Source organism: Pelodiscus sinensis, chromosome 5 (genome assembly GCF_052426305.1).
Source record: "Pelodiscus sinensis isolate ZL-2025 chromosome 5, ASM5242630v1, whole genome shotgun sequence".
Classification (NCBI taxonomy): Eukaryota; Metazoa; Chordata; order Testudines; family Trionychidae; genus Pelodiscus; species Pelodiscus sinensis.
This window is the reverse complement of record NC_143056.1, coordinates 79,909,475-79,934,817: the sequence shown is the minus strand read 5'-3', so window position 1 is coordinate 79,934,817 and position 25,343 is coordinate 79,909,475. Positions and strand designations below refer to the sequence as shown.

Sequence of the window (25,343 nt, the reverse complement as noted above, 5' to 3'; positions counted from 1 at the left end):
GGTCCTACCATGGCACAGGTGGCTGGACTCTGCCTTCAAGGTCCCAACATTGTCTTCCAGTCCAACATTTCTATGAATTGTATCATGGATTATTGTATTCAGCTGACAAACTCATCATTGCCATTTCAGTTGAGAGATACATCTATATTTCCTATCCAAAACTTTGCTTCTAGTATTAATTTAGATGGTTCAATAGCTGCAACATTGTCTTAATGGTGGCTAATTCTAATTTGTAGATTAAAGTATTAATTTTATATATGTGACATAAGCAGGGAGATCCTTGCAGAATGAAAGACATTAAAAAACCATTAGTGAGCCATCACAAGTATGAAAAACTACAGGAATCAAGAACCAGTAAGCCACTCAAAATTACAAAATGAATTTATTCCAAAAGCAGTAAGGGAACGTTTACAGTTGAACAAGGTAGTGAACAGGTGCCTCCAAAAGAATTCACTGTATCAGAAAAGAATGAAATGAGAGGAGAAACTGGCTCTTCCCGAGACATCAAGAACTTTGCTGAAGCTGCACACCATCTCTCTGAAAAAAAGGTGTCAAAGTTCTCACTCAAACTCCAGTGAGTAAAGCTGCTTTCATCCAGTGATTAGAATATAAATGTGCTTACAAACAGGGTTTGAAAGTTTAGAAATCCTCAAATACAAATTTGTTGCGTTATGCAGCATGCCAAATTTTTACCTGGAAATACCAATTCTATGCTTATTTTCAAATTACATTTTGATCATGTTAATTTGTATTTGAAAGCTGAAGTTTAATTGGTCAGTTTAAGTGGCTATTTGAATTTAGCAAGTGTCTTGTATTCAGAAAAAATACATTCAACAAAAGTGCTTATGGAATGTCCAAAGTTTACTATCCCCAATGCTCCAAAGCTGCACAGAACTCAAGTTTGGAGACAGTTTCTGTAATTTGATAGTTCTGGCTTTTTTTTTTTTTTTTTTTTTTTTTTAAGACACAGTTTTCTAGAAGATCTTGAATTAGTTCCAGAAATACTAATGTACATTCCTCAGATTATCGTGATAAATACCAGAGAATGTTGATGAAGACACCTGTGGCAGATTCACAAGCTATTCCTCACAAATACACATGAAACTAGTAGGAAAACGTTACTTTTAGACATTTGGTTTGGGGTACAGTCATCAAAATGGTGAAAATAAAAGTTAGGGAAATCTTCAGTCATCTAAAGCCTAAAATATTGTCAACACTTCTTTTAACTATGTTAAAATTTCTTTTTTCCTCCCAACTTCTCTTCCATTTACTATCACAACACCTTTTACAATGTTTAGTCTTTGAAGAATGAGCTGAGAAAGTAAAAAAATGTTAAAGTGGTAAAACATTTAAGTGGGGCAGAGGGTGGGAGAGGGAGGAGGGAAAGAGAAGAGAACAAAACCAAACCTATGTGCCATATCTGCTCTTATTTACTGAGTGTCCACTATTAAATAAAATCTTAGGTTACCATGAAGAACAAAACTAGTCGGAGTCTTCAATTCTTCTCCTAAATCAAACATGGATGGATTTTTTCCCCAGTGGTACCCAAAATAACATTTTTATTTCTTTGTTGTTAAAATGCAGTTTGTATTATTTAAAAAAAATTCAAGTCCCAACAGACCCAGAATCTTTGAACACACAGGAAAGAGCCAGGCTACTACTGCTGTCCAACTCCAATCTATGAAGCTTAATCATTGCATCTGACTTTCCCCATTCTTGAAGTATTTCTAGTCTTATTTTCCCTCATTTTACTGAAATTTCACGGTATATGCATACATATTCATATTGAACATTAAAAACCCATTTGCAAAACACCACTTTTGTATTACAATGTAGGGAGAAGAGTAAGCTGTAAAAAACAAAATAATCACATTCTCCACAACTACGTTAAATGATTGCTTCATGCTAAAAGCAAAAATGTGTGTCCGTTAGACTATAAAAATGCAACATTTGTCTGAATAGTCAACGATTCTGTAATAAAGAGTAAATAAATGCTAATTTAATAATAGTACTCTTCTCCACATATTGCAAAATATTGTTATAGATGAGGAAAGGATTACTGCAGCTGTCAATCTTAAATGATGTGTACCTTTGTAGTCATACCTTTCCTGTCCATTATTTAATATATAAATTCAATTACAATATTGTTTCAGTTGAGTAATAGCTGATTTTTAGGTTAATATACAAACTGTCAAGATGTTGTTTCAGAAAAAACATCTACGCTGTTTTCCAATTCTGAATAAACCCTGAAGACACTTGAAATAACTCAAAATGCTGACTAATCATCCAAAAATACAGTTGTAGTTTCACTATGGATGAGTCTGTAGTCCATTAGAAAAGTAGATCATACATACAAAGGTATAAAGAACATTTAAGTCAGTCTTTAGCAGAAGGCAGTCCTTGAAGGGATACAATACTCCAGGCAATCCTTTGAGCGGTACTTTCACTTTTACAGTTGTTTTATGTTATGACGACTCTGGAGAACGTAATGGTCTGGTTCAATAGATTCTTCCTCGACTGCGATTACCTCGTCCTCCCCAGCCTCTCCCTCTGCCACCCCGGAAACCACCTCTCTGCTCTGAAAATAAATGCAAACATTTATCTCATACAGGTCTCTGATGTTTGAATCACTGATTAAAAAAGTGAAATTGCAATATTATCATACCTGTTATAGCTGTTCTATTATTTTTGTTATAATTACCTGGGTTAAACCCATCAACATAACGGTATTTGAAACCTTCTGACAAGATAGTAGTATATTAGTTTAAAAGGTTTTTGTATCAGTTCTATTAAAGTTTTTACTACATATCATAGTGTAGATCAAACGTATGCTTTACACTAACTGTAAGTAGTCCTACTGACTTTAAATGGGACTAATAATCTATTTAAAATTAAGAACATACTAAAGTGTTTTGCTATATTGGTACCATAATGTTTTCAGTTTAAGGATTCAACACCTTAAGAACCACCACAGGACATAAATATACGAACAGTTCATTGGAGTTAGTTTTTCATTTAGCTCTATTAAGTTTGATCTCACTGCATTTGGAAGAACCAAAAACGTGTCAAGCTTCTGTTAGTAGCCTATCTAGAGTTTGATCCTAATGGAAGCCTTAATACAGGGTGGGTTAGTTCCTGGCAAGCTGCCACTACCATGTTCATCTGCGCCTTTGTAGTTATTGGACAACTGCAGCTCTCAGATGCAAATTGCCGTTCACGGCCAATTCAAATGGAAGGAACTGGTGTGGACTGGAATTTGCCCACCTCTGCCTTAATGCAAAATACTTTAGTCACCTACTATTTTTCCTTCCCTCGTAATAGTTAATATTAAGCCTTTAAAATTACATTAAACTTAACTCTACAAAAGCAAAGGACAAACGTTGAATATTTAAAACTAGACATTGGAGTGAGGAACAAAAAGTTGACTGTCCTCATAGCATCCTGTACTAACAGGAAGACAAATGAGTTGAGTTGAATCATTTTCAGCTATAATTTCTTCAAATTATATTAAAAGTTAAAAAGTCTGAGGGGTAGCCATATTAATTTGTAATTTTAAAATGAGTAGCACTTTACAGACTAACTAAGTATATAGGCTCATGAGCTTTCAACAGTAAAACCCACTTCATCAGATGAGGCAGATGTATCTTAGATTTGGTTACTTACATTCTTAACAGAAAAAAACAGTTATCCTTCAATTGTAGGAGCAGTGTTAATGAAGCTAATTAAGTGAGCTAGATGTGTCCCATTCATAGTTTTTGATCTGAAAACGTGAATGTTAAAGGCAGGGAAAATTGGCTTTGTTGTGCCCAGGGTAACAGTATTGTAGCACCAAAGGTCTGCCTACTATGTTTACAAAAATTTACAACAGAATTTTCATTGTTAAGAATATTACATTATACTGTAATACAGTGGTCCCCAAACTTTTGGGGGCTGCGGGGCACGGGGCTGCTCACTCACCGTGTGTCCGGGGGCAGGGCCGCTTACGGGCCACGCGCCCAGGGGGTGGGGCCGGCATATGCATCGCACGCCCGGAGGGGCAGGGCCAGCAGCTTATGCCGCGATCCCGGGGGAGGGGCCACCCATGCACAAGGGGCCGGCACCGCACTTGTGCCACGCACCCGGGGCAGGGGCCGCCCATGCCCCCCGGGGCCAACACCATGTGCCACGTGCAGGGGGGTGGAGCCGGCCCAGATTGTTCGGCAGGTGCACATAAATGGTCCGGCGGGTTTCATGGTGCCCACGGGCACCGCGTTGGGAACCGCTGCTGTAATATAATGTGGAATCTCAGCTTTCTAACAATTTAATCCCCAGTTCTAGTGATCTGCAGAGACTGATGGCTGCTAAAATTATGTTGAAAAGTTGCTTGGTTAGTGGGATGATAAATTTATCTTATCACTAGTCCAGGTTTAAAACAAACAAGCAAACAAAAACCACAGATACAATTTCATGGAAAAAATCATGACACAAAATTCAGAACTTGCTTAACTAACATCTTTTCCAGAGGGATATAATTCAAAGTGCAAGGTTCTTCCAAACACTCCAACTCACCATAAGAAAAGCTGCCCAGATTGCTACTGTATTTTCCACTGGGTGGGTTGTATATTTGCCTCGCATCCCTTTTTGGTCCTGCTGGAGTTTTCTTCGGTGGTGAACTTGAGGTTGTATCTTCACTAGTTCTTTTTTGACTACATAGGCAAGAAAATATAGAGACAGGTCTTTAAAAGATACTGCACTAATCCCCAAGTAATAAATATAGACTCGGTATACTCATCCCCATCAATTAATATTTATAAACCGGTAGAGCAGTTAATGAAGACACTCTCTGCAAGATGGTATTATAGAGCCTTCCTGGAAGACTGATCCCCATTTTGATTAAATAATCTACTGCATCATCCCAGGAAGGCTTGACACCTTATATCACTCACCAACAACTAATCTGCTGCGTGACTCCCAGTGTGGCAAATGATGCTAAGAATATCACTTGTACACAGTGCCTTCAAGGTACTATTACACAGCTATAATCTTAAATCCATCTAAATTTTTAGCATGCAAATTTGGCTTTTAGATTACATGCCAACCAACACACTCTGACAAATGAATGTACATCACAAAATAATAATTCCACAATATGTATATGAAATAGCATCACATTAAGCAAGATTTCCTGGCAATTCTTACCCTGCATCAGCCTTCTGTACAGGTTTCCAGGACAGCGTAACTGTGCTCTTGTAAGAAGGGGGAATGTGGAAAAGATCCTAAAGAAACAAAATTGTAGACCTTTTACCCCAAAATTAAGTCCATGGCAATAATACTCCATATATACACACACACCTTTATAATGACTGCATCAGGAATACTTCCCTATTTCCCTCAACCTCCCTAAATAAAAGTCCTCTTTGGTTTTAAAGAGCTAAGTCCTAAGATCTGGAAACACGAATTACCTGGATGAACCACTTAAAAAAATTCAGCTATTTTAGTCCATGTACTTTAATATGAAATTAGAATTTCATATTAATGGAGGTGCCTCATGCTATGATTCTGTACAGTACATTAACATCACTGTAGTAACGTACTGTACACAGGATTACAATGGTTCCTGTGTGGGTCTCTTTGCAATCCCCACCACTATGCTAAGAAGCAGCACAGCAATGAGCAAAAAATAGGCTCGTTAGAGTGCCATGGTATGAACTTTGAAGGGAAAGTACAATAAAAACAGTTGGCTTTAAAAGCATTATTTTAAACCTTTAGTAATATATCCCTGAAATACTGACTGATTACAGATACCAAAGGATGGACTGTTAACGAGGCAAGACACTGGCAAAGGAGAACTGATCCATTATAGTGTTTTTTAAAGTAAATTCTCACTCTGTCTTGATAATGAGGACATAAACTTTATACACTGAGCAGGTAGGGTACTGAAATGGATTTCAAACAGCCAGTCACTGTTTCACTTCAATAAACCTTTTGTTTATTAATTGCTTCTGTTAATTGCTAACCAGCAGCTCCATACAGTACAAAATGGAAATGTATTTGCATGACTGCCAAGAAGCACTGACCTAACAAAAGCTTCAGGGAAGAAGTTTAATAGGTGCCAATGCTGAATTTGACTTACTACACAGTAGAGATGATAGTTCAGTGTTCTGACAATAAAATTTGACCCCCTTCTAGATAGTTTTTCAAGAGCTCCTTCTTTTTCAGAGATCCTTCTATAACACATCTGTACCATACTTAGAAATAACAGAAGAGATAAGCTTACCTTGATTAAAACATTGATGTTATTAGTTATTTTCAAGGCAACCACTTTAATTTTGTTCTGGGGAGAAAAACAAAACAGCAACAGTTATTCTAGTAATTTGAAAACAAAACAGCAACAGTTATTCTAGTAATTTGAAATTACATCAGATGTATTTAGTGAAGACAGATGTATTAGAATTTTACTGAACACTTCCTAGTTCATTTCTATGGCCATGATGCAAGCTCTATAGCAAGTTTCCATAAATGATTTAGCTGTTATAATTTTAAGTTCTCAGTAATTTTGTATTTAATGAAATTCACAGTTGGGTGTAGAATTCCAAGATCTCCAATTGTCTACCATTATTTTTTTCAATACAATTGTGTGTCACATTCAAAACTCAATATATATATCTAGGCCAAACAGACATAATATGTGGGTAAAAAACCACTATCATAATCTGAAAGCCAAAGCAACACTGTGACCTGTTGCACATAGTTGCATGTGGTTGTGGTTTAAAAGTGCTTCCCCATCTTCAGAAGTGGCATCTGGATAAATGACACTCCATCATGTATCTTTTACAAACAAGTCTCCATCACTGTCTTGTTTCAATATGCCAGGAAGATTGGCCATGGTTAGGCATCATTATAGCATAACCAGATACTGACTTGGGAAGCAAGCATCAGTGGTTTGTTAAAAGTGGAATGACATTGCTTCTAAATTCCATGACTGATGTTGCAACAGATGGGAAACTTAACTGCTTAGAGAAATGCAAGACTGATTCTAACAAGACATTGAACTCTGTTTTCTGGTATAATGTGCTGGCAAACTGCCCCTCCTAATTTCCAGCACCCTCTGGCACTGCAGTTCTATATGCTCACACAGCTGTTTCAGCTTCCCTGAATGCTGACCTGCAGCACATCTAGTACTTCAAACTTGGACATAGCCAATAGCACGTACTGTAGTACCTTTGTGGTACTGAGAACTAACAAAAAATTTGAATTCAAACTCATTTGAACATGGGGATTGAACGCGAGTCTGCAGAGGTGAGAGTATAATGCATTCGTGCATGCTGTCTTCACACTTACTGAATCTACATTTACTAAAGCTAGAAAACATTTGCCGTTTTCCACACCACGAAACAAAGTTTATTTAAAACTGCAAAAGCTTTCTTCTCTCTAAAATAGGGATGTGAAGGAGTAATCGACTATCCGATAAGCAAATGCTTATTGGATAGTCAACAGGACACCCAACTAGTCGCTTTTCCCTACCTTTCTGCCTCTATCAGCTAGAGGCCGCAAAAAGGGGGGGGGGGAGGGAAGTGGGGTACTTCAAAGCAGCAGTGCCACTTGAAGCCTGGAGGCAGACCCCAGGTTTCATGCGGTGCTGCCGCTTTGAAAAACAGCGTGCACCCCAGAGCCAGCTGGGGTGTCCCCAGGCTGCATGTGGTGTTTCAAAGCAGCAGTGCTGACCCCACCTGACCCCAGGCTCCACAGAGTGCTTTCGTCTTTGGCTGCTGCCAAAGGCGGAGGAACCAGCCAAAGGCGGAGGCACCCTATCAACTAATTGACTAGTCGATGCAAAAATGCATTGACTATTCGATTACTCAATTACCCGATACTTAACATCCTTACTCTAAAATACTTGCTATCAGTTGTATAGATATTTGCCTGAAATGCAGTGTCAACGTATAGTCACTTAGTAGGTTTAAGCAGCATAGCAATAGCCATTTCCCAGTGACATTTAAGTAGTTCAATTGCCTAAAAATCATCTCAGCAATAAAGCCTAACATTTATAACTGTTTGCAATAGCTATTTCAGTAGAAATGACAAGAGGAGAACTGATACTGGGAAATACATACCTCTTCTGTTTTTAAGGCTTCACCTGTTTTTCCTTGAAGTGCCAGACGAAGCTGTCGTATATAAACCTGCAACCCTCGGGCAAAATACTGTAGCCTAATTTAAAAAAAAAAAAAAAAAAAAAAAAAAAAAAAAAAAGAGTTCACATAAGTATTTAATTAATCCCAACCTAACCAAGCACAAAACTTCCAAGCATTCCTGTAAAAAAAAAAAAATAGCAAAAAACTGTAATGACAGTTTTTTAAATAAATGCTAAAAACCATTTTTCAGTCGGTTCACTATTTCACCTACCAATCTGATTTATGCTTCTCCCACATTCAAACAGTTCAGCAGAGAAAGGATCAATAATACTCTCCACTGACACTTCCAATATGTCCAGTCTAGCTGAGTTTGCAGCTAAGTGACCATTCCTTTTTCTTATACATTACCTGATTTTGAAGTCTTTCAATTTTTCAGCATTGAGCTTGGATGTAAGGAAGTCTGGAAGCTTTCGTCCTAGCTGATGAAAGCTGTACAACAAACACTCCACATAGCTGAACTGCAACTTGGGCTCTTCGTTGCCAGCATTTTCACCATTCTCTGCTTCCTCCGGAGGGAGTGGCATGTACTCCTGATGAAACAAAGCAGAACAGAGACATTCAATGCTTTCCACTCACCTGTCCCCTTTTTTCCAACCTTTGCATCTCATCCACTTTCACAAGAGAGCAAGGCTATGGAAATTAAAACTCAATATTGAAAATAAACAGCATTACCAAATCAGTTAGCTCAATATGTAAGCAAGTTAGCAGTCTACTATTTACCAGTTTCTCTTGAATGTATGATTGTACAAATCTTCTCTGTTACTTCAGTGTTAGGAAGTAGATACGTTAAATTTAGTTTAATCAATTCATTGACTAGTCGATTACCTGATATGCTAGGGAGCCGCAGCAGGGTTAGCTCCCGGACACGGGAGCTAATCCTGCTGGGGCTCTGCCTTTTAAATGTATTAAGAGCCTAATGGCTCTTAAAACATTTAAAGAACAGGCACAGCATCTGAAACTGGGCATGAGCCAGGAATCAGTTGATTCTCAGCTTACGCCAAGGTCCTGCCACCCCTCTGCTTTCCCTGACCCCCAGTGTAGAGACAGTGCTGGGGAGAGTGGGGGAACAGACTTTTAAGCCAGCTTCCCCCAGCACCAGCTTCTGTCTTCCTACCTTGCTGCCTCTGATAGAGGCGGGGGGGAGGGGGGAGGGGAGAGGAGAGAGAAGCAACTAGTCAAGGGACTATGCTTATCGGATAATTGACTAATTGTTTACATCCCTAGCAGGGAGGATCAACTGACATTTCTCTATAGGCTCTGCTGTAGTCGAGCATAGACTACAACTAAACTAGTTTAAACTACATTACATAGAACCTTATCTATTCTGACAATTTTAACAGTCTCCCTTCATCGTACTAGTTCTATGTTACTAGCATTTGTTGGCAGGTGGTTCAGAATAGCCACCAACACTTATTATCATCTTACCTATACTTGCTCTGAGCTAGTAAGTGACTGAGATAGCTCTGCAACTACTGCTAGCATAGATGTATTTTAAGAACATCATATAAACACAAACTTGGGATATGAAAGTGTAACCATTTAAACTGTTAGGCTCATTGGTTAACATGCAGAGTTACGTGCAACTCCCTCTTCCCTCTGCACTGCTGCCTCTGTTTCAGGGGAGCAGGGAGGAGGGGGAGAGGAGGAAGGTAGAGGCAGGAGCTGATGCATGTGGGGAGCTAGCTTCATGTTGACTCTGGCTGTCCCGCTCTCCCCTGTATGAAACCCTGTAACCGCTGAATTTTTCATTGGTTAAATTAAATGGATTTTAACATCCCTAACACAAACCATGCTACTTTTTTCATCTTGGATCAAAACCATGTGTAGAGAAATCATCTAGTTATGCAACACTACAGAAAGATTCCAACTGGGAAAAGAGATCTTTGCATTTATTTGTCTTGAACAGAAGAATAACCAGGGGTAACTACCTTTACAACAGGAAGAGACCACAGATAAATGGGTAATAAGCTACCGAAGGTCACTCACGCTGAAGAGAGTGTTTTTTCTTATTGTATCACAGCAAGTCTGCCTTACCAGTAATTTATCAAAAAGCTTCTTCAAGTTTGATTCTAGCTTTTCCATGTCACCACAAAATGAACTCATTTCAGCAAGTAGTTTCAATACCTACAAATGAAAACATGGCCTTGATAAAATTAAAAGTTACAAACACATAATTGCATGCATTTTAAATAAAAGTGGATTGCAACATTAGCTTCTTCAACATGGCTTCTTTAGCATATCAACATTCGATTGCCATAAACTTCAATCACAATTTTAAAAAGTCTTTAAAATACAACTGATGTCAGCTGAAGGACATCTTAGCTTTAATAAGGGCTTTAAGTAGCAGAGATTTTTGGAGAACTAATTAAAATTAACACAACAATAATATTTTTACCCATACTTTAATAACTATTATGCAGAGAATGTCAGACTAAGCTTGCCTGATCCTCCTGTCTACAGTGAGGAACAGATGTTGATTCAATCTTTTCTAAAGCACACTGCCTCCATGATGCCAGAAGAATGAATATAAAAAGGTATTCAAGTTATTCTCTCATGCTTTGTCAGTACATCTTGTCTATCTGGGTCTGTCTTTCAGCTTCTAAGCTGTTTCAGACAAGAATCCCCCCACCCTCACCCCCCTCCTCCAGCACAAGCACATTGCTGGACAAGAGGCAATTCTAAGCAGGAAATCTGAAAAGCAATGTGAAGGAAGAGAAACAGTTTGGAGAATTCACTGAGGACACCATAAGATTAATGACCATAGTCATTATTCCTGTTAATTAGGGAAATTTTTTTTGCTTTCTGTATTTACTCTTAGGTCTAAGAAGGAAAGTTCTGCTCAACCCAGCTCCATCAGCTTGCAGAGTCATGTGGTCTTTCCCCATGTTATTAAGCGAAACAGCCACAAGACAGTGAACCAGCACATTGCTGGAATACACAATGCAGTTTTTACAACTCCAGCATGTTATGCAGAGAAACATTCACTTCTGCAATAAGCACTTTGATGTGTATGTTTGAGGTTTAATAGCTCTTACAGGCTTAACTTACCTCTAACTGGATATCAAGGCCCTCTACTGGAGTAGTTAGGGAACTGAGGTTTGGCAACACATGCTCACAGAAGTAAGTCACAAACCTTGTAGAATGAACATTTTTCTGTAAAGTACAAAAGGCACTAAGATTACTGAAGGGCTTTGATTTAATTCTGCTCCTTTCCCTGCCTGACGGACACTCAGCATTTTGCTACCCCTTAGCTAATTTCCACCCTCAAAAGCCATGAGCTCTTGCAACTAAGAATGCTGCCTAGTTTATAAGGGATTTTGAGAAAACTGCATGTGCTTTTCCTATAAACAGTTTGTTTCCCCTGAAGGAACAGGCCTTAAATTGTTACAATATGCCTTGCAACATTTAAATTCATCAGCAGAAAATGTTCCTATTGGACCATGTACTCCAAAGGATGATTTTAGGATTCAAATCCAGCTCTCTCTCTTGACAGAGCAGATATTACTAGGTCTTCTATTCAGTAGTCTGACAAGACACCTTGTATATTAAATAACATACTAATCGATTAGTCAATAAGTGGGGGAGCCGCAGTGGGGTTAGCTCCTAGCCTCAGGAGCTAACCTCGCTGTGGTTCTGCCTTTTAAAGGTAATAAGAGCCGGGAGGCTCTTAATACATTTAAAAGGCTGAAGCGCAGTGTGGGGATCCGGCATGAGCCAGGAATCAGCTGTTTCCCAGCTCACACCCAGTTCCCACTACCCCCTGCAGAGACGGTCCTGGGGAGCGGGCAGAGAGCCACTTAAGCTGGCTCCCCCCAGCACTGGCTCCTGCTTCCCCCCTCGCTGTCTTTCTCTGATAGAGGTAGCAGAGGTGGGGTGGAGTGAGGGATGGGGGTGTCTAGTCACTTACAACCCTACTGAGTGCCAGTGTTTTAAAAAGAAGTTAATCTATTCCTGAAGTTAGTCGAAGGCATCTTTTGAATGACTTCCTTTTAGTATAAGTGCTCATCTGTGTCTGATATAGGAGTTTTCGCTTGCCCAGAAGTCGCTGCCCATGACCTTAAATCCTGCCTTTATCTTATGACTTTCCTTGCAAGATGGAAACAAAAACTGACCAAAAACTCTCATGTCTCAGTTCCTTCTGTACTATGGGTACCAAACAAAAACACCAGTCTCCTTTAACAGACTGTCAAAAGTCCCCTGGAGTGGAGGAGTGTATCAAGAACAGTTAAATCAGTGCAAGAATTAGAATTTCAGAGCATTCTCCACCTTACAAGATGGGGAACTAGAGGTAATCAACCAAAGATCGTAAAAGAACTCTGCAACACAGCCACAAATATAATCCACTGCCTTAGCCACAAAGCCCTACTTCCTCTTACAATATTGTGTTTTGATGTTTTCCTGATTCTTTAAGAGAAGTTCCCGAACACTACACTGAGCACACAGAGCTAAGCAACAGTGTTGCCTATCTGCCAGGGATGCTAAGACCAGAAAGAATGTATTAAAAGACTTCTATAACCATAGAAAAAGTTATCTTTACTGAAAAGATTATCTTCCATAAACTGTAAAGAAAATTTCTATTTTCTCAGCTAACACACTAAGGGTCTAGAATACAGGGTTTTTTTTTCGAAAAAAGTAGCCTTTTTTTGGAAAAACTTCCCCTGTGTCTAGACTGCTGCTGTGTTCTTTCAAAAGTAAATCGAAAGAATGCAGCAGTTTTTTCGGCCACGGAAAACCTCGTTTTTGGAGGAACGACACCTTTTTTTTGGGGGGGAAGGCTATTTTTTTCAAAAAAAGGCGCTATGTAATGCAAACTGTACTTTTTAGAAAGAGCATCAAGACTGCCTGGATGCTCTCTTTCGAAAAAGCAGCTTGCTTTTTCGAAAGTACCAGTTGTAGTCTAGACGCTCTTTTTCTAAACATCTTTTGAAAGAGGCTTGTAGTCTAGACGTAGCCGAAGACAAATACCACATATACCAAAGAATAGAGGTGAGAGACAGGCATCATTCACAATAATATCTTCAATTTGAGAGAAAAATTGGAATTTTGGGAAGACACAAAAGTTGCTGGCATTTAAATCAAAATGGAAATTCTCCAGAACAGATCAGTACAAAATACAAGTAAGACTTAGAATAGAGAAACTGCTGACTATATACTACAGCTGTGCTATCACTCTAAACTAAAGACATTACAATCAGCAACATTAATACGGTACTAACTATATGAAGGAAAGAAATACATACGGAGAAAAGTGGTACTGCCTGTCGAGTACACTGCAGAAGTCTGTCCACACAATCGGGATCAGATGGATTGAAGGTTTGCTCCAGGTCAGCTTGTTCAGCCACCAGTTCCACCAGTTGCTGCCTCCCACTCACAGTCTGTAAGCTTTTTAAGCCAGATAATATCTTCATGAAAAGAACAAATTCCTCACCAGTCACATCTTCAAGGACCTTCAAATAAAAGCAGAAAACAGAATACCACTGGAGCAATTTGTAATATCCATCTTCTAGTACATTTAAGTTGGTAAATAGTGCTATTATTCAATTTTTTTCAGTCCTGAATGCCTAAAACTGAAAGAACTTTAGCCATGTAATTGACTTCATATTTCTTAGTTACTTTTATTCATTTCTGTATTTCTCTCAGTCTGGACAATGAAAATAGAATCATAGAACACTAGAACTGGAAAGAACTTTAAGATGTCATCGAGTCCAGTCCTTTGCCCTCATAGCAGGACCAAGTGCGCCTAGATCATCTCTGATAGATGTCTATCTAACCTAGTCTTAAATATCTCCAGTGATGGAGATTCCACAACCTCCCTAAGCAATTTATTAGAGTGTTTAACCTTCCTGACAGTTAGGATGTTTTTCCTAATGTCTAACTTAAACATCCCTTGCTGCAGTTTAAGCCCATTGCTTCTTGTCCTATCCTCAGAGGCCAAGGAGAAAAATTCTTGTCCCTCCTTGTGACACCCTTTTAGATACTTGAAAACTGCTATCATGTCCCCTCTCCGTCTTCTCCTTTCTAAACTAACAAACCCAATTCTTTCAGTATTAATCATTTTTGTTGAGCTTCTCTGGACCTTCTGCAATTTCTCCACATCTTTCTTGAAATGTGGTGCCCAGAACTGGACACAATACTCCAACTGAGGCCTAATGAGCGCAGAGTAGAGCAGAAGAATCACTTCTTGTGTCTTGCTCACAACACTCCTGTTAACGCACCCCAGAATCATGTTTGCTTCTTCTGCCACACTGTTAACTCATATTTAGTTGTGGTGCACTATGACCCCTAGATCCCTTTCTGCAGTACTCCTTCCTAAGCAATTACTTCCCATTCTGTATGTAATGAAACTGATTGTTCCTTCCTAAGTGGAATACTTTGCATTTGTTATTAAACTTGATCCTATTTACCTCACCATTTCTCTAGTTTGTCCGAGATCACTTTGAATTATGACCCTATCCTCTAAAGCACTTGCTATCCCTCTCAGCTTGATATCATCTGCAAACTTAATAATCATACTCTCTATGCTATCATCTAAATCAATGATGAAGATATTGAACAGAACTGGTCCCAAAACAGACCCCTGCGGAGCCCCACTTGTTATGCCCTTCCAGCATGATTGTGAACCATTAAGAACTACTCTCTGAGAACCAGTATCCAGCCAGTTATGCATCCACCTTATAGTAGCCCCATCTAAGTTTTATCTGCCTAGTTTATTGATAAGAAGATCATGCAAGACTGTATCAAATTCCTTACTAAAGTCTAGATATATCATGTCCACAGCTTCTCTCTTATCCACAAGACTTGTTATCCTATCAAAGAAAGCTATCACATTAGTTTGACATGATTTGTTCTTTACAAATCTATGCTGGTTGTTACCTATCACCTTATTTTCTTCCAGATATTTACAGATGAATTCCTTAATTACTTGCTCCATTATAAATAGATTATAAACAAATGTTAACAAGTAGTTCCTTTCATATTCAAATACACTAACATAATGCTGTTACATCCAGGTTCAAACATAGCTGAGTAGTCATACAATCATGAGCCATAATGGTTAATGGGGTTTTAAAAAATTAAAACGGGAAACATTTTTACTTAACCTCTCCCCGCTGATTTAACAAAACCTAAATTTGGAGTGAAATACAACATTTACCTTTTTTGATTCAGTTAATATGAGCTCTTCTACTTCCTTTGTTAACACTTCCTCAGGTAGGGTCCTGAGTTTTGTAGAAAGGAACTTGATGGCTCGTTCTCTCACAATATCCTCTCCCTGAAGAATCTGACTGAACAAGCCTCCCAGTGTCCCTAAAATGCAAGAACAATTCAACTAATCCAAACCATTCAACAATTTTATTATTATGATATACAGCAAAAAGAAAACTACTAATTATTCCTTCATGTATGTTTGCATATCATATTGCACATTTTGGGTGCCACTATATTACCAAGAGGATCTGTGTTTATATAAGCCAAACATTTCTAGATCTGTAAGAATGGCAAGTAATAACATTTTCTTAAAATTCTACCCTTACCTGCAGCAGATACAAGTGCCATTCCTTATCTCACTGGTATTTAAAACAATAAAAACATTATATATAAAAGACTTTGTGCTTTACCTTTAGCATCCATCTTAAATATACTTAGCAGAGCATTGTTCACCAAGTTGAATTCAGCAGAATCATCTGGGGAAGAGAAAATTTGAAGTCATTTTCAAAATTCAAAGTCAATTCAAATTACGCATCTTTCTGAAATACTGTAGTAAGGGCAGGAATCAGAGGTCAAAAGGAATACTCCAGCATAAACACAAAAAGGTCTCTACTCCTGACATCTGATTACAAAAAAAGTCACTGCAGAGTTTAAACATTTAACAAATATTTATCAGGAAAACAGGAAGCTGTCATCCTGACAGTGAAGATGCAAAATAGAAGCAAAAAATAAAATAAAAATTCATGAATAGGAAACCTTAAAAGTCAAAGTTACAAAAAAAAAAAAAAAAAAAATTGGTAAGCCATTCTAACTAAATATTAAGGTTAGTGGAAGAGATGGTTAAACCTATAGTAACCAAAGTGATATCAGCTGATATGTTCATTTCCTTACACATTCACTTCAAAAAAACTTCAAAGTTCTCCAGTGCTTTCCACAGAAGAAGCAAATTTTCCCTCTTATTTTGAATCAAATAGGGCTTCTACTGGAAAGTAGTATCAAGCAAGTCCCTTCTGACAGGCAACATTTCCTATTTACTAACTAGAGAGACTAAAATATTAGTTATAAATTCTCATTATGTAGTAAATATTTAGTTCTCCAGAGTCACTGGGGTTTTCTTTTTGAAAATAATAGAATATGTGAAATACTGAATGATATTAAGTGTTTTAATTTATTGCGCACTGAAAATGTTGTGAAAGATTTAATTATGCCAAAGAAGATAAATCAATTGGTCTTTCAAAACCTTCAGGAAATTTAGCAACATGACCCACACGTACACTTGATTATGACAGATCCAAGGCACCAGTACATGAAAAGTTCATTAGCTTTTATACAGAGGGCAAAGGTAGTCCAGAGCAGTGGTTCCCACTAAGGATGTTGAGGACTAGTTGAATCAACTAGTTGCTCTTGTTTGCTGCCTCTATAATATAGAGGCAGCAAAGGGGAGGAAAAAGAGAGTACTTGCGGCATTTCTGTGGAACCCAGAGTCAGCTGAGGAGTCCCCAGCTGATCCCAGGTTCTGTGGAAATGCAGCATGGAGTCTGAGTTCAGCTGGGGAGTCCTAAGCTAACCCCAGGCTCCGTGCAGCATTTCCACAGAACCGGGAATCATCTGAGGACTCCTCAGTTGATCACGGGCTCCATGCATGGCATTTCAAAGCACAACCCAGGGAGTCCCCAGCTGATCCCAGGTTCCTTGGAAATGCCACGCAGCGCCCCAGATCAGCTGGGGAGTCCCCAGATGACCCCGGCTCTGCACGGAATTTTAAAGGGTACGTCTAGACTACATGCCTCTGGCGACAGAGGCATGTAGATTAGGGTACCGGACATAGTAAAATGAATCGGCGATTTAAATAATCGCCGCTTCATTTAAATTTACATGGCTGCCGCGCTGAGCCGACAAACAGCTGATCAGCTGTTTGTCGGCTCAGCGCGATAGTCTGGACGCTCCCCTGCCGACATCAAAGGTATTTGTCGACCACCCATACCTGGGCATACCTGGGTGGTCGACAAATACCTTTGATGTCGGCAGGGGAGCGTCCAGACTATCGCGCTGAGCCGACAAACAGCTGATCAGCTGTTTGTCGGCTCAGCGCGGCAGCCATGTAAATTTAAATGAAGCGGCGATTATTTAAATCGCCACTTCATTTTACTATGTCCGGTACCCTAATCTACATACCTCTGTCGCCAGAGGCATGTAGTCTAGACGTACCCAAAGTGGCAGCACTGCAGGGAGCCCAGGGTAAGCGGGGGACTCAGATTCCCCCGCTGACCATGGGCTCTATGCGGGTGCTTCCACTTTGAAATGCACAAGAGTCCCCACTGGGGACTTCTGTACATTTCAAAGCTGGCATGTGCATACAGCCCTGGGCTCTTGTGTTCGGGAAGGGTGCGGAGTTCTGCATTCCTCCTTTGAGGCATTCCGCATTCCTCCCTGTAGGAGCTCTTGTACATTTCAAAGGAGGAATGCGGAAGTGCCTATCGAGTAGTCGATGGAAATTCCATTGACTACTCGACTAGTAAATTAACCGGTATTGAACATCCTTAGTTCTCTCCCCCTTTTTTACACCGCGGATCTGCAAACCCATTCACAAACATTTTATTTGCACATTAATTATGCAAATAATGAACATGCAAATAAAATTTTACCTGTCTACCAAAATATGACCCCCAGCCTTGGCTCTGTGATCCACCACACAGCAGCTGGCTTTAGCTCTGGCAGATGCCATGTGTCAAGTGGCTGCTGGAGCCGAGACTGGCTAGTTGTGGCAGCTCTGGGGGCCAAGGCTGAGGTATACTCCAGCCCCTCGAGCCATTGTACAACAGCCGCTGTGGCTTGGCAACGAGTGGTTCATGGCCCAGAACCAGTTCGTGGATCAGTGGTTAGGAACCATGGGTCCAGACCATGGAACACTGGACAAAAATATTTAAATAACTCTATCTTAATTTAATGCAAAATTATTTAATCAGCTTCTTCCCAGCAGAATTGAAGGTTAGCAAATTTGCATGCTGATATGAGATGTTAACAACATGGGAAAAGAAATGGAGCTGATGGCTATTCGGCAAGCTAATGTGGAACCTCAATTCCTCTGTTGATCCACCTGTACCTCTCTTCAACCAAGGTAGTCACAAACATACATGTAACAGAAGCACATAGCAGCAGGAAACAGACAAAAACGTCATCAGTACATCTTACCTGACTGCAGAAGCTGTGTTAGTATATCTGCCACCCGAGGAAGATTATCTCCTGTGGCAAACTGAGGCAACTCCTTGATTGCTTGGCGTCGGATCTGTCAAAATGAAACACTGTCAACATCTGAACAAAAAAAGTCAGAAATCTTAGCACATATATAAAAAAAGATCCAGACTGCAGAGTCTAAGGAAGATCCAGAACATGGGTAATTGAGAAAAAAAATAGGGTTTGCTATTTTAGCAAACAGATTATTTTTAATAAGTAGCAAAAGGGCTTCATTAGTGGTCAGACAACACATAACACTCTTACAAAGAGCTGTCCTAGTAATATTATTTAGTGTGTGACTGTTACCTTCTATTTCGAGTAGCATCCCTTCAAATGTTCTGGATTACACATGCTGATGTGTGAACTACATAACTCTCAAGAGGTTTCTCATCTAACTCTGCTATGCCATACTGAAAAATCTCAGTCTGGCTATTAATCAGACACTAGTCACAGCTCAAACTTCAACATCTGTGATTACTTTGGAGAAGTCTTATGAACAGATATTTGCAGATTAAAACTTAACTATGATTTCATCTTGAGTCTAATAATGTTGGGCAAATGCCATTTTTAACAGATTGCTTAACCACTTACATATATATATATATCATTATCTGATCAAAATCTCATGAACCAAATTTCTATTAAAAATAATACAACTTCAATTATTTTTTTAAATCAAATTCAACCAAAATCTCAAGAACCAAATTTCTATTAAAAAGAATACAACTTCAATTATTTTTTTAAATCAAATTCAACCACTTCTGGGTAGGTATTAATGGCTAAACAGAGAATGGATTGGTTCGTTATTAGTGTACAAGATAAAATCAGAAATACTGGGGTTCTTCCGAGCACAGCCTTCTTGTATGACCTCGAGCAAAGCACCCAAGTCATATTTCCTGAGGTGCTTAACCCACAGAACTTCTGTGTAAGCAAACTGGAGTTGTGGATGTTGAAGACACCTGGAAAATCATGTTTTGGATTTTTTTTTGCATCTCATGGTTCCAATGTATAAATGTAAAATGGGAGCAATACTTCCCTACCCCGCAGAGAAGATGTAATGCTTAATACTAGCAATGTGAAATGTAACCATGTACACTAGGCTCATCAGTTAACCTTCATGATTACATGCGAGCTCCCGGTACATGCAGCGAGGTGCCTTAAAAACCAAATTCCTGTGTGCACCAGCTTCCAGGGAGCCGCCTCCCCTCTACTGCTGCCTTGGTATGAGAGGCATCAGGGGGGCGGGGGGGGGGGGGAGGATGTCAGATGTAGGTGGGAGCTAGTACATGCAGTGAGCCTGCTTAAAAGCTGGCTCTCTGTGAGCACCAGTTCCTGGGGAACCAACTGCCATCTTGCACATAACCGCTGATATTTTCAGAAATTATATGGTTACTTAAAACACATTTTAACATCTCTACTTATTATAAAGTACTTTGATATAAAAAGTGCTAGAGATGTGAGAAGTATTTTTCAGTTCATTTTCTAGCTAGAGAAAATTTTCCTGTAATTAGAAAGGGTTGAATCACGAGGGATAATGAAGAAAAGGAAGATTTATCTGGTGATAGACGATGGACAGAATTACGTGTTCTTCAGACATTGTAAGCATTATCATGAAGCAAGTAACATAGAATCCGATTATTTCAGCCAAAGTGATCAGAATTGTTTTGACAAATAAAAGAAAGGAACTAACATATTGTTAATTACAATTTTATGACACACAGACATAATATAATTTGAAACATATGGACACCGGAGTCCCTTTTTTGCAAGAAAATACTTGTATAAAATGGGAGAGGAATAAAAGGGAACACAAAATAAGACTCAACATAGAAGCCTGCTAAAAAACATCCAACATGTAGCCTTACGGAAACATCTTCATCCTCACAGAGGTCCAGTTGGGCATTGATAGCTGAATCTGCCAGCTCAGGAAAATGTTTGAAGAACTTTGGAATAAACTGTGCTGCCAGTCTCTTCTCCTTGGCACCTCCTTTTACACCATCCAGTATCACTTGATAAGCATCTTTATGCTAGAAGAGAAAATAGACTATATAAAGCAGAGCATACTTAGAATTTCCCTAGGATCAAGAAAGGACTTGTTATTCTCAATTGTACTTTAGTTTTTATGATTAATACAAAACCCTATTTCAAAAAGTTCACCTATATTAATGATAAATTAACGGAACCATAATTTGCATAGTGACATAAACTTGCTGACTCCTAATTGAACCAACAAAATTACTTACCAAAAATAAAGGCTACATTTAAAGAAAAAAAAATGCTGTCCAAAACACCAATAAGGTAGGAAATGGTCCATTCCAAACAGCCCATTCCTATTCCTGAAGTCAAAATTTCCACTGACTTCAGTAAGAGTAGATCTAGCCCTTAATAGCCAACTGAAGCAGTAAATCATCCTCTGCTCAGCTGAATAACATTAAAATATTTACATATTCTATCTAAGAGCCAAATGCTGCTATCATATTCACAGAAGCAGACCCCTTAAACACAAGCAGAGTCACAACGAAGTTGATGGAATTCCATAGGATTATCAGGGTTCAATGGCATGATGAGAAACTGGAAACCTTCTATCTAGGCAGGGGAAAGAATTGATATTTGTAAAAACTTGAAGAACAACAACAATTATCTTCTGCCTAAGATGATGTTTGACATTTGATCTTTCACCTGGCATTGCCAAGTCATGTTTTTATATTAATATTTCAAGACAGAAGATTTTACTTGGAAGTCTTTATTAAAAAAAAAAAAAAAAAAAAAGAGAAAAGAAAAGAAAAGATGACTGTTGGCCAAAACTGGTCAAGCAATTTCTCTGTCCTCAAGTTGTACACAGATGAATAATCATATTGCTCTTAATCAAATATTGTTGTTACCATCTGCCATTTAAATGAACTATTGTACACAATGTCTATCTTTGGAAATAAGTTTCCTTTCTGACCAGTAACGCCTCAATAATTACACTAAAGTTGCTATTGGTTTACTTTGGCTAATTTCATTTTTACTCCTACATTGGCTTAACTGTTCAGTGCTCAGACACTGCAAGCTCTTCAGCACATGCTTAACTCTATTGCACATATAAAATTATGCAGAACAGAAACCTTAAAATGCTAGCAGAATGTTCCTAAACAAATTACTTAAAGTGGAACAAGCAAGCTAAATATTTTATTCTAAAGAAAATGAACCAAGTTGTATTTTTAACACCTTATCCACCTTGTTGCAGAAAGAAGACTTTACCCTATTCTGGATGGTGATAATAAATGTAAAAGATGCAAGATGTGTCTTTTTTCTTTTGATGACTACCATACATTTATCTGGGCCAAACACCCAGCAAGGCAAATCTGTTTTCTGAGACGGAGCTACTAAGTGGAACACCACATTTCAAAGAGACACAGCTCTGCCAAGCAGGAGGGAGCTTCAAGGAATCGACCGACTTGTGAGGGATGATGGCTACTCACAACTCCCAGGAGAGCTGAATAGGAGCAGGGGCTGCTACGCACCTCTGGGATTCAGGCCTTCAACGTCCTGGCGAACCGTTGGCCACAAACCCTTTCCACGCCTGGGACAGCACCAGAGCGCCGTGCACCCAACACAAGGTCAAGGAGTCTCCCTCCAACTGACAGACGCCGGGCACCAGTGGCCACGGCAGGGGAGAGGGCCCCCTTTCAAGCCTGATGCCACTGACCCAGGCTGACGCTGCTTTTGGCGGGGGAGGAGGGGGAGAATATTTTAATCAGCTACGTAACCCGCTGCCCCGCCAGGCTGCTCAGCCCCAGTAACCCCCCGCCCCCCCTGGCCTCCCCCTCCCCCTTCCAGCCCGGGCCGGGCCTGCCCTCCCCCGCCGAGGGACCCGCCGCACTCCAGCCCGAAGCTTTGCGGGGCCCTGCAGGCCGCGGCCGGGGCCCACCTGCCCCGCGGTCTCGGTGGCGTCGGCCAGGATCCCATAGTTGCGGTAAAGCTCCTCCACGGTGGGCATCGTGCGGCGGGGGCGGGCGGGGGCCGGAGCTGGAATCGGGGCCGCCGCGGCTGCTTCTCCTGCGGCTGCTGCTGCTGCTGCCACCGACGCTGCGCCTGCTGCCACCGAGCGAGCGCAGCAGCTTCCGGCGGCAGCGACCCCTGCAGGCGCGGCAGACCGACTGCGGCCGCGGGAACGCGCCCAGGGCAAGCACCTGCCGCGCTGCCCGCCGGGCTGCTTAGCCCCGCTGCCCCAGCCCGGGCGCCGTCACCCGGCGTCTCAGCCACAGAGCGTTTCCCCAGGCGCTGTGCCGCATGTACCCCCCCCCCCCCCCGCCTTGCTGCCTCTATCGGGCAGCTGCACGGGAGACGGCGGGAAGGGCAAGGGAGGCTGGCCCAGGCTCGCCACAAGCAGAGGCTGCTCTGAATCCGTGGGCGGTCGCAGCAGGGAGCGGGGATGCCCCACAGGCAGGGGCTGCTCAACCCAGTACGAGCCGGGACTGAGGAGCTCAGGTCTGGCTTGCGCTGGCTCTGGGATCTACCCCCGCTGGGGCTCTACAGTTTAAATGTAGTGGGAGCCAGGCTGCCTGTGTGCCCAGCGGGGGTAGCTCCTGGACCCGGTACAAGCTGGGACTGAGCACCTTCCCTTATCAACTCATCAAAGTGTATTGACTACATGGTTAGACAGTTACTTGCCTCTTAACATCCTTACCCCAGAGTGCTGGGTGGGTGCCTCTGCTAGCCCGGGAACACCATGCGGCCCTGAAACTTGCGGGCAGTGCGGTTACCAGTGCTGGGCAGGCAGGCAGTGCAAGCACCAACTCCAGCCGCATGGAGTCCATGGCAGCAGGCCAAGCCTGGGATGCTAGCCACTGGGGAAGAGCTTCAGACTGCCAGTGGGAAGCAGGAGCGAGTATGGGGGAGTAGAGCTATTTAGGGAGGTTTAGCCATCCCTGGCCTGTAATGCTGCTCAGCTCTGGCACAAGCACTGCAGCAAAAGCAACTGCTGCACTCTGATCTACCTGCTGGCTGGTGACTATCTAGACACAGACAAGGGGCTCTTTTCCTGCAGCTACTGGGACCTGGGGGATGGAGAACTCCATGTACTGTCAATTCCAAATATTTACAAATTATGGAAAAATCACACACACACATTTTTAAATGGGGTCAGAGTTACAGATGCTCAAAACAAAATGCAGGACAATGTAGCACTTTAAAGACTAACAAGATGGTTTATTAGATGATGAGCTTTCGTGGGCCAGACCCACTTCCTCAGATCAAAACCAAAATCAAAAAGTGGGTCTGGCCCACGAAAGCTCATCATCTAATAAACCATCTTGTTAGTCTTTAAAGTGCTACATTGTCCTGCATTTTGCTTCAGCTACCCCAGACTAACACGGCTACATTTCTATCACTATTCTAGATGCTCAAAAGTGAAGGTATTCAGCTGTGCCCTGTACTTCTTATGCCTTTTAGAATATGTGCTTGTTTCCCCAGATTCACATACCCAACTAAGCCACAACACATTAGCTACTTTTTCTATGCATGCCTGAGCACCAGATTTACTTTCGAAAGAACGCAGCAGCAGTCTAGACGCAGGGGAAGTTGTTTTTTTGAAAAAAGGCCTTTAAAAACCCCCCCAAAACCTGTAGTCTAGACACACCCTCAGTAGGCTCTGGGCAGCATGACAGTTGTGGGAAGCACTGGCATCTGGTTGTCAGAGATGATACAGGACAAGGAAGCTGATGTATGGCTAAGATACTGTGATCTTGAGGGATTTCTGAATAATTGGTGTTTAAGAGCAGGGCAAAGGTTGTGTAATACTAAAAAGGGTTACCTTAACTTGGCTTTTTTTGTTTTGCGTATTTTGAATTTTGGCAATCAAATCCTCAAAGGGCACAAGGAGTACAGGATTCTGATGGATACAAAAACCTTACACTGTGCTTGTTTGATCACTACTATGGTTTGAGCTTTGAGCAGGGATATGCGTTGAAGTGTCCATTGTGAAGTTTCCAGTTCAGGCATGGGGAAGGAGGGAGGAGCTGAAAGAGAATTTAACAAAAGAAGTGAGACCAAAACACAAGAAAAGGAAGGGAAGAGGGAGAAAGAGAGAGAGAGAACAAAAACATTTTAAAGCCCCCAAGAATGAAGGAAAGCAGACATTTAAAAAGTTGGCAGAAAAATTCACCAAGATATTACTTAAAAAGAAAGTAGAAATAAAAGTCAAATTGAGAAAAGAAAAAGAGGGAAAAAATCAAAGGAGGAAGAATATATTTACTTTTAAATGATTTAGTAGAAAATTGAACCATTAAAAAGACACTGAAAAGTTTTATGAATATTACATAAAATCAAGCAACCTTATAAATGCTTATACAATACTAATAGGTCCTTTCCACCGAGAAAATCTTTACATGCACATACCGGCATAACTGCATCTGTTAAATAGAGGGAACTCTGGAATAGTGATATTGTCTGACCTGCTTGGTCCTAGTTGAAAGCTGTGGTTTTGGAACTCAAAGTCCATATAAGCCCTAGTGTGATCTATTTAGTAATGGGGGGAAGAACAAGACAATGCCCCCTTCATCTCAAGCCCTTGCCTCCACCCTTCCTCCCCTTAGTTTTGTTTAGTTTTGAAAAGTTATGAATTTCAGTTCCCAAGTTCATCTTTTGAAGGTGTTATACAGATTTCCTTTGATCACAAGGACTGAGAGGTCAGGAACAGAGTGATAGCTTTTTGAAAAGTGTTCTCCCATGATTGATAAAGTGTTTTTG

General features: G+C 40.6%; 1 protein-coding gene across 1 annotated transcript; it reads right to left on the bottom strand.

The window, feature by feature from the left end:
- Positions 1-363: 363 nt before the first annotated feature.
- Positions 364-22,754, bottom strand: API5 (apoptosis inhibitor 5). The gene is made up of 14 exons (XM_075927515.2): positions 22,525-22,754; positions 20,477-20,638; positions 18,570-18,663; positions 15,788-15,853; positions 15,325-15,476; positions 13,412-13,618; positions 11,220-11,324; positions 10,206-10,295; positions 8,520-8,701; positions 8,094-8,187; positions 6,257-6,313; positions 5,179-5,255; positions 4,549-4,685; positions 364-2,578 (listed from the first exon to the last, which is right to left on the bottom strand). Exons 1-14 carry the CDS (start codon positions 22,591-22,593, stop codon positions 2,499-2,501), a joined length of 1,572 nt encoding a protein of 523 aa, XP_075783630.1. The 5' UTR covers positions 22,594-22,754; the 3' UTR covers positions 364-2,498.
- Between the last annotated feature and the right edge of the window lie 2,589 nt (positions 22,755-25,343).

Excerpts from the sequence above, each read along its gene's own strand:
- API5 (XM_075927515.2), bottom strand. The coding sequence starts at position 22,593 with ATGCCCACCGTGGAGGAGCTTTACCGCAACTATGGGATCCTGGCCGAC. Across the intron at positions 13,619-15,324 it reads TATTAACTGAATCAAAAAAG|GTCCTTGAAGATGTGACTGG; the intron begins GTAAATGTTGTA and ends TTTTATTTGAAG. Across the intron at positions 8,702-10,205 it reads AGCTTTTTGATAAATTACTG|GAGTACATGCCACTCCCTCC; the intron begins GTAAGGCAGACT and ends TTGTTTCATCAG.